Source organism: Agelaius phoeniceus, chromosome 8 (assembly GCF_051311805.1).
Source record: "Agelaius phoeniceus isolate bAgePho1 chromosome 8, bAgePho1.hap1, whole genome shotgun sequence".
NCBI classification, from domain to species: Eukaryota; Metazoa; Chordata; class Aves; order Passeriformes; family Icteridae; genus Agelaius; species Agelaius phoeniceus.
In genome coordinates this window covers 17,286,355-17,296,050 of record NC_135272.1, presented here as the reverse complement: position 1 = coordinate 17,296,050, position 9,696 = coordinate 17,286,355, and the positions used below count along the sequence as shown (strand labels likewise).

At 38.3% G+C, this 9,696-nt stretch overlaps 1 protein-coding gene across 1 annotated transcript; it reads right to left on the bottom strand.

Annotated features, from left to right (window-relative positions):
• Positions 1–257: 257 nt before the first annotated feature.
• Positions 258–8,438, bottom strand: HENMT1 (HEN methyltransferase 1). The gene is made up of 7 exons (XM_054637975.2): positions 8,418–8,438; positions 7,653–7,781; positions 6,050–6,162; positions 4,961–5,095; positions 4,372–4,554; positions 2,633–2,810; positions 258–1,210 (listed from the first exon to the last, which is right to left on the bottom strand). Exons 2-7 carry the CDS (start codon positions 7,764–7,766, stop codon positions 815–817), a joined length of 1,119 nt encoding a protein of 372 aa, XP_054493950.2. The 5' UTR covers positions 7,767–7,781; positions 8,418–8,438; the 3' UTR covers positions 258–814.
• Positions 8,439–9,696: the final 1,258 nt, after the last annotated feature.

Genomic DNA, 9,696 nt, shown 5'->3' with positions numbered 1-9,696 from the left:
TTTAAATTCAGAACACTGTTCTGTTCAACTATTCTGACCATAACCAAACAATAGATACCCACATGATTTCCCTTATATTCAGGATACTGCACTCTTTTCTTGATGTTGGTGTTGGAGAGGTTTTTTGGTTGTGTTGTGGGGTTTTGTTCTTGTTAAATTTTTCCCATCTACTCTACTTGGATTTTATATGTTTGAACAAAAGCTGCACATGAAAACAGAAAATTTTTCAACTACACCAGAGATAGGTTAGCATTCACAATTACTGCAGTTCTTTAAATTTTTTAATATTTTTTCAAAAACAGAACAAATATGCCAGTTTCATATTTCAATTCAGCAGGAGCAACATTTGGTTTTCATCAAGGCTGAGTATGTACTCATCTTGAAAAAGGCATCTATACATTTTAAAGAAATTAAGAAAAAAATTGCCCTAAACTTATGTCTGACTCACATTATTCAGCTCAAGACAGTAGATGGTAAAACAAACTATCCTTGAAGTTAACAAGAGACTACCAGAAATAATCTGTAATGATAGCTACAAGAAAGCAATAGAAAGCAAACAGCAATGCTTCATTTTCTTCTTGGGAACAAATTCTTTCCTTTTAGCCCCTGATACTCACTTGAAAGCCCTATGAGTTACTGTTACCTTTGTCAGAAGCACTCCCCTTCACTCAGTGAGAGGTGCTGACATATAAATACCACTGATGGAAGGTTAGAAAAGCTTTTGTGGTCCGGTTAGCATACAGAACATAGCATTTGACAGCTTCTACAAAACCCCTTTCATTACTTCAACTGAAATTTGTTTGAGAAATCTGATCTAATTATCTTCATTTTCATGTTCAATATTGAACATCACAGCAGAACCATCACTGCTCAGTGTGACCTTGCCTGCAATAAGCTCGCATAACTTCTCAAAGGTACCACAAAGTCGATTCACTTTGGGAAAAGAAAAGATTGTTGTGAGAGGTATGTAAACCTCATTGCCACTGACAAATGGTTCCATGGTTTTTTCAACAACCAGTTTTCCAAGATAGTCAGAAAAACAGTCCATTGAAAGATGGAATTTGGATTTTCTCTCAGGATCATCACTGTACTCCTCACGTTTTGACATTAAACGGTGCTTAATGATTTGGGCTGTGAAAATAACTTCACTGATCACTGCATTCTGCAAGTACTTCTCATCTTTAAGACTTGGGTACACTGCTTTGAAGACCTTTACAATATATAAGAATACATAAAATGTTTATCATTATCACAAGCTCAGATTTTAACATCTCCTGTCCAAAAAAGCTTCTAAAATGTGGATATATTTTTTTATTCAATCCTGTTTTGCTTATGAAACAGTTTCAGGTAACAAAACCTAGGCAATATGAGCTGGTTTTCTTTATTACATCTACACTAGCAGTTAATTGAACTTAAACAAACACCCCAAAACCCAACAGGCAATACCTGCAAGCTACACTTATAGCTCAGGCAAGGTAAAGCCCTGCAATTCTTCACCTCTTTTTAATAATTCTCTTACTTCTCACATTATGGAGCTCTCTGCAAGCTACACTTATCAATCAGGCAAGGTAAAGCCCTGCAATTCTTCACCTCTTTTTAATAATTCTCTTACTTCTCACATTATGGAGTTCTGGGGACATTCTATAGTGATGGAGATTCTAAACTACTTCTGAATTGTCATCTGGAAACCAGGACTATAGCATGTCATTTATTGTTTTCAGAGTCAAACATTAAATATGCTCTCACAGCTGTAAGGAATGCTAAAAATAAATTGTGACATCAAAATCTGGGAAACTGTAGTGTGTTACTGAGCTATACTCCAAGGCAATTAAGGAAACTAGGCAGGCTATCTCATTCCCACCAGGTTATAGGAAGTGTTTTATACCAATCAAGCTCCACTGTCTATAATTATTTCTTTCTTTCCAATTACACCTTGAAATGTTGAATTATTCCTATAAATTAGTTACCTTATAAAAATTAATTTGATAAGAAACACACAAAATTAACACTCTTGTTTAATCTCAAAGGATACCCATGTCAAAACTCTGCAAAATGACCCTGTATCAGGAGCTAATGAAAGCAATTTCTAGTACATGTCCATCACCTAGATGTGTTTCCAAGTCTGGTGAGCATTAAAGACCATTTCATTAATCTATTAAGGGCAAGAGATGACAGGTGACATTTCACATGCGCAGAAATTTCCAATACAGGAATTACAAATGTTTTTTATTGCTTGGAAACCATAAAAGATAAAGCCATAACACAACTTTACGTTTCAGTTCAGGTCACATTTAGCAAGAAATGTGGTTTTTTTTAATTTTTTATGTATCTGAAAAATGTGTGTCATTGCCGACAGCCACATAATAAAGAAATTTAATGACTAGAGGAAAAATAGCTGGCAGAAAGGAAAAATTTCATTGCAAGGATAAGAGTATCTTAAGATAAGAATGATTATCCATATTGTTATTTAGCAAATACCCTAAAAGTTTAAGGCCTTTGTACAACTGGAAACACAAAGACTGAGACTGTCTTGCTGTGATTGTCAGCAGTATTTCCTCGTAATGACCTCACAGGCAGTCATAGACAACTTTACTCTTTATTCACACCTCTGAAGGAAGAAAGTAATACTTACTGTTTTGTAAACTGCTTCCATGGGTTTCTCAGACTGAACAGATTCAGCAGTTTGAGGATATTTTCTAAAAAACACACCTATTTGGGTACAAAACCCAACCTTCTCCATTCCTGTTGGTGGGTGCCCAACACCAGTAAATTCCACTGAGTAATCATAGCATCTAGCAGTCTCTAGAGCCCTAAGAAAGACCAATTATTCCAATTATATGAAATATTCATCTTTCCATGTGATAAAGATCCATTCTTTAGGAGAATCAAGACTCTAAGGCTGCAAAGGCTTGAACATAATTTCTCTAACAAAACTCCCATGCCTGAAGATAAGCACTGTCACATCTTGTTGTACCAGAGCTGTAAGATGCCTACCATAATCTGAATCATTTAGTATCACTAATTTAGCCACCCAAACATTACTGTTTCTTCTACAATATGTGCATGAATGCTCACAGCTGCTTACTCACCAACCTGGAAGTCAGCTAAAATCTGATTTTCAAGAACAAGATTATTTGAGAAGAACCCATGAAAAACATACACACCTTTAAACCACAAGAGACCAGTTAATAGAGAAAGTGTGGTTTGCTGTAAATATAGGAACACTAAAATCTACCTAATCCAGGTTACAATAGTGTATATAACACCTAAATGAAAAGTATCTTGTATCATCAGCCAGTGTGAACAAATGGGGCAGGGAACCAAAACTGTGCTACCTACCTGCATCATTCTCCATGGAAAAGAAGAAAACTAAATTAGTATCTCATGTATTTTAGAGAATAATGTAATACGTCTATTTCACAACACAAAGGCTTTCTCATGTTTACAGCTCAAAAAACCCCTACATTTCTTCAGTGATATCAATATTTTAAATTCATATCTATCTAAAAGCAAAATCTAAATATACTTGAAGTCACAGAAATTTTCTCTAAGGTATTCTAAGGTAGCTAATTATAGGCAGGTTTTAGTATTGTTATGTAGGGAAAAATGCATGCTTCCAGCTTTGGAAAAACATTTACTCAAAAATCACTGGATACTTTAAAGTGTATGGCAGAAACAAGGGGCAAAATTTCCAGGATAGATACACCAAGAGTTGGGTACTGAGGTATGGCATTCTTTACTGTACCATGTATTTTCTTCCACAACTGCTTGACAGCTGAATGTTATCAGAGCATCCCACTGTCTCTTTGTTTTATTTTTATTACATTCCTGATATTAAGGGTAAAATAGATCTCATATAACCCTCTGTCATGTGCATATGATTTGCATTAAATCCTTTATTGTGCCATGATCCATTAAACTATACTGTGTTCAACATGCCCCACTGCTGTGGCTATCTGATAGATCTGCTTGCATACTGAGTGCTTTGATTACATACCATATAAAGCAAGCACATTTCTTGGATTTTATTAAGAATTTCTATAGCAGGGTATTATGCAAAAATATTAATTGATACTTTATCTTTCAACTGTGTTAATTGTGATAAAGATATATAAAGAGTAAGTAAAAGTTTTAAATCTTTTTTTGTACAGCAGTTCAAGTAAAAGCCAATTTAACCGCCATCATAAAATACAAAATCCACAGAATATGTTTAACTGCTCTCAACAGCAGGGAAACCACCAAATCAGGAGGTGACACTTCACTGACAGTAAACCACATAAGTGAACTATTCTGAAAATGCACAGCCATTCACACTGCTGGGCACTCAGAGCTGCATCATGTGCACCCAGCATATGATGTTCAGTACCTTACCAGCTTTGAAACTCTGCTTGGCTCCACTCGAATTTGTGGTCTGGATGCCTGTATAACATCACTCCTGGAAGCAAACAGTTGAATTCAGAATTTGGAGTGCTGATCACAACTATGCTTGGAGCCATGAAACCAAACACCACTTCAGGAAACTTCTTCAGCTCTGATTCTTCCAGATGTTCTATTCTGAAAAGAATAAGTTGATGTCTGTGTTTAAAAACACACTATTATAACCTTAACAACCAGTCAAAAGAACCCCAAACCCCTATCTGTAACTTGTAATTTTACACCTATCTCTGCAATATGAGCACTGGCACTGTGGCCAAGTGGCAGCACAGGGGATTTTGTCTGAGCAAATCTCCTCTTGCACTTTGTACGTTTTCATCAGTATCCTCTTCTGGCCATAAGCACTACCTGAATTACTTAGTATGTTAATTTAAACACAAGTTAGGAGCCACTCTTCTACTTTCTACTTTTCAAATTCTACTCTTCTGCTTGAAAGGTTTGATCAAGCCTGTTTGGAGCATGGACAAAATTCCAAACTGAACTCTAATGGACTTAAAAAAGCATTTTGTATTGTCCTAATACTCACAGTTCAATACACGTCACCAAGTCAAAACCAAGCATGCAAGGATCCTTATGGGCAACTGAACCATGATGCAAGGTAACAGTTAGGGATCTTTCAGATGGTTGCAAATAATCAACAGGAAGAGGAGACAGTGTATGCCTACAAAAGTATTAAAAATATGATGTTACAGGAAGCACCTTAAAACGAGATAAATAGTGCATGAAAATGAACTAGCTAACACCCTGCAGAGATACCTCATGAATTTCAAAAAGGTTAACTACTTGACATGGATATAAAAAAGAATATGCAATACAAACACTTCTAACTACCTATCATAGGACAGAAAGGGCAGAAGTTAATCCAGAAACTGTCCTTCGTGTTCACAAATATTTCCATTATACTCTCAAGTCACCTGGAAAGCTACTTGTAAATTCTGATAATAGTTCAACTCCAGATACACAGTAAGTCTGATTTAGACAAGCTTTGCAGGGTTTTGGGGGGAGTTTTGGGCAAGCATATTCCCTATTTTTTCCAAGTAAAATACACTGAGAAACCAAGTACATGTGCAAATTTCATTCTGAAGTACAGCATTAGGCAAAACACAGAATAAATATTACATATAAAAGGTTACTTCTCCTCATTCTTGAGAAAGAGCGAGAGATAACATCCAGATCCTACAGACTCATTGAAATTGTGTTAATCTGCTTTCAGTAAATCTACATTCATCCACTAGACCAACCCTTCAAAGATCACATAAACCTCTCATTTTAGAGAGGTTCTAAACCAGACACCACACACTGAGCTAACCTTCCTAGTTCAAAATGATAAACAAGTCCCCACCTTGGTGACTAAAGTTCCATGCACATCTCAAAAAGATCAAAACTGATCTTCCTGAAGACAATAATGTCACGTATAAGCATACATAAATATTCCTAACACCATGCATTAGTGCCATTACAAACAGTGTATTTTTCAGGTGTGCACACCCTGAGGCCTCTGCAAGCAGGGGGAATGACAGAGCAGCTTTCGGTGAGCTCCTGGCTCCAGCCAGGGTGAACCCACCACACCACTAGGGAAAGACAAACACAAACTCAAAGCCATCAAAGAGCTTACATTTTCTCTTTCATTACATTTGCACAGATATCTAGCCCAGCTAACACTTCAATGCAACTGCAGAATTTCAGCATCCAGAGAAGGCTGCAATCAGCACATCCTAAATCTGCCACCTGTAAATTAGATATTAAAAAATGTATAAATGTTAGATAGTATTAAGTAATTTCAGAGACTTGCATAAAATTAAAATTCCATACTTATCAAAATAACTTTTAAATATAAAGCATTTCAGAATCGTAATTAAAATTTACAGCTGTAAGCAAGCAGGATAGATGCAGATTTGAAAATTCTCTTTAAAAATGTATATGAAGATCCTGCAAGATTTTTTAAAAAGAATTAACCTTTTGTTACTACAGCTATAATCAAGTACATGTAGGACATCCCACTGACTCTGGAAAATGTCTTCCACATGAGTAACAGTAAAGTATGATTTTAAGCACAAAAGCTGCAGCAATTTTTACATTCACCACTGCTTTTCACTGGGCTGTTCTCCTTCCAAAACACTGAGAACAGGCTCACCAGCAGCCAAGTTAGCAGCAAAGAATCTGCATAAAACAAGTTTACAAGCTCAGTCTAATGTTTAAGTGGGGAACTTTGGGGATATTCAGACCATGAAGTCAAATAATAAGGTATTCTTTCCTGTAAGCTAAAGAGATAGTTGAGTATGTAAAGCAACTCCCACTGTTCTTTCTCAGGCTCAGTCAACGTTGAAGCACACTGCTGCTCCTCGTGTGAAAATCCTGAGTTGTTTCTACCCAGTTTATCTACTGTCTGTGTAAACAGAAAGTTCACCCTCCCACCCCTTCCACATGCTAAATCAGAAAATTCAAACCTTTAAAGACAGATGCAACACTGGTGAATGCATTCTATTTTAAAGCATATTACAGTGCCATGGCATCATAGACTGGATTGGATTTTTATTAGCTAGTAGAGGTATGATTCCATAAGTAATGCAGGTGCATCAGTTTCTTGCATGCCCTATTAACATCGCTTTAAGAGTTAAACACTGCAGACTTGAGAAGATTTTTTTGGGGAAGGAAGTGAGGAGGACACAGAATATTACTTAAACAATTTAGCTTTTCACAGTGAGTAGTAAAACAAAACTCTGGTACACTGGGGGGACACAGGTGACAAGACACGTAGAGGGGTCACAAGATCTTAAGAAAATGGAGATGAGTCAGCCTCACATAATCCCACACTCTCAATGTCACTTCTCATCTGAGACTATCCATGCAAATGATGAAATAAACCTGACACGCTACATGGAACTAACAGCTCTGGAAAGCAAAACCCAACTATGAGGAAAGCAACTTGAACCAAATTCCGCAGCATTATATTAAAAACAGAATGCCCACTACATTCAAAAACAATCGAAGGCATTTCTCTTGTTTAAATATTCTCTTCTTCCCATCAAGTAACATTAATTTTATACACCCCTGCAAAACAACATATCACAAGGTATCTGCTAAGGACATTCAATTTTAACACTCCTTCACTCTATTGTTTGGTAATTAGGTCAACAGGTTATTTATGCATTTTGTGTCCTTGAGATGCCAAGTGTCAATTTACTTCCAAGTTTATAACCTAAAGAGACAAAACATACCTTCTTAGGTTTGTACTTCTCCACTAAATCTTTAACAAACTGGTGGCGTTGTTTGTACAAAGGAGGTTCAAACTTAATAATTTGCCTAAACTCTTCTTTGAAGTTCTTATCCATAGTATTCTGGGAATCCTAAAATAAAAAGTTAACTCTTATTTTCTGAAGCACTTCACAACTATCCAATTACAAAGTTTGCTGTTTTCAGTGGTATTTGAGTCCCAATTAAGCAGGGGCAGACCTGATCTGAGTTCTATTCAAAGAATGACAAAAACATTTGGATTAGCACGATTAGGCTGTTCTCTCCACACGTAATTATGAAAATAACCTTATGCAAACGACTATAAATCATATACAAATCCAAAAAAGCAAATTTCATAATCTGTCACTCTCCATCCGGCACACCTGGACAGAGACCATAACCAAACACTACAACCAAATGCATCTGGGCCAAGCCTGCACACACCTTGATTGCTCTACGAGGTCTTTTACAAACAAATGAAAATATGATTTTATGTATATATACGCACAAAAGCCGGCTCGGTGTTCAGGCCAGTTCCTCGCCGCCTCAGGACCTAAGCGGGCCTGCTGGGCTCCCCTCAGCAGTGCCCGCCTAAGGGCCACGCGCGGCACCCCCGCCTGACCCCGCTTGCTCCTTAGGCCCGCCGGCTCCCGACCCCGATATCCACGGCCTCCCGACCCCCGACAGCCACTGCCCCCCGGCCCAGCCACCCCTGCCCTTGCCGGGGCTCCCCGGTGCTTCCCGTCCACCTTCTCTCCCACGGCGAGCTCCCGCCTAGCCCAAGCGGCCGCCCCTACGGGGGTGCGGCATCTCCGGGCAGCGCCGGGCGCTGCGATGGGCAGCCCCCAGTGGGGGGGATGTTCTCTAAGGCGCTTCTGTGAGAGACGATAATGGGCTCCAACGAGCGTCCCCGGGCCCACCTGTTCTACTGACCCGTGCCAGCCTCCCTCAGTGTCATTAAAAGGTGATTGGCGGCGGCGAGCGGTGTCCCTACTTTTTTACACGAAACTCCAAAAATCTCGCCACTTCTCATGCCAGTCCCTTGCAGTGCTGCTGTGTCTAAAGCCGCGTGAGCTCCGAGGGAAAGCGCGCTAGGGACCTGCTTGTCATACACAGTGAACTAGCCCTGTCTGGGTGAGTGCGGCAGAGAGCACAAACATCCAAAATCGATGTCTTCTGCAGCGTTTCATTAAGTATTTTCCACGCTAGGGCAAATTTGTCTCTCAGTGAGCAGGCAGCTGCGCAGCTGCACGGTGAAAGTAGAAAGGAAAGCGTGGCTCTTAAATGCGCCATTTCTTCTGTTAACAGCATGCAAAGCGTTTGCTAATCACAGGGCAGGGCTGTTAATAAAGATAGTGTAGGCCTGGGATCTCGAAGGAGGCAGGACTCTGGTGCCAATGAAGATAAAGTTACATAAGTTAGATAATTCTTTAAGATTTCAGAATATTCTAGAAATGTATATGCCAACTTTTGGCTAACATTTTAAGTTTCATGGCCTAGACAAAGCACACAGTTACTCTTTCTGGTTGCTGAGTAATTGTTTAACCCTGAACTATCACATAGTACTTACATCTCAACTAGATAAATCTGTAAATTTTGCCCAGTGTTTTTTGGTTTTTTGTTTTGGTTTTTTTTTTTTTTTTTTTTACCTCAGAGTAAGGTTTATTAATAGAAGTCTTTTACATACCAGCTTCCAATTCTATGGATTCTGTGGTATCCTGAGAAATTCTAATTACAAGTCAGTATAATGGATTCTTTAGAACAAAGTACAGAGAAGAAGAGTAGTAAAGTTAACAATAAAACTCAACTAATAGCACATTGTAAATTCACACAATGTTCTAATAGTTCATAAGACCTCACCCCAAGATTGTCACTGTAAGTAAAACTGTCGGAATTATCACCTGTTATAATTCTCCACTATGAACAACATAATCACAGAAATATCCTTTCTGATTGCTCTAATAATGACATTGGATAGGAGATCCAATCTTTGGAAGACTGGCAACATGAAAAAGATGGTGTAGCCCC

What these genes read in the sequence shown, in the direction of transcription:
- HENMT1 (XM_054637975.2), bottom strand. Translation starts at nt 7,766, where the DNA reads ATGGATAAGAACTTCAAAGAAGAGTTTAGGCAAATTATTAAGTTTGAA. An exon ending in AGAAGTACAAACCTAAGAAG is followed by an intron (nt 6,163 to 7,652) that starts GTATGTTTTGTC and finishes TCTAATTTACAG; the next exon opens with GTGGCAGATTTAGGATGTGC. An exon ending in AATGTAATGAAAGAGAAAAT is followed by an intron (nt 5,096 to 6,049) that starts GTAAGCTCTTTG and finishes ATACTTTTGTAG; the next exon opens with GCATACACTGTCTCCTCTTC.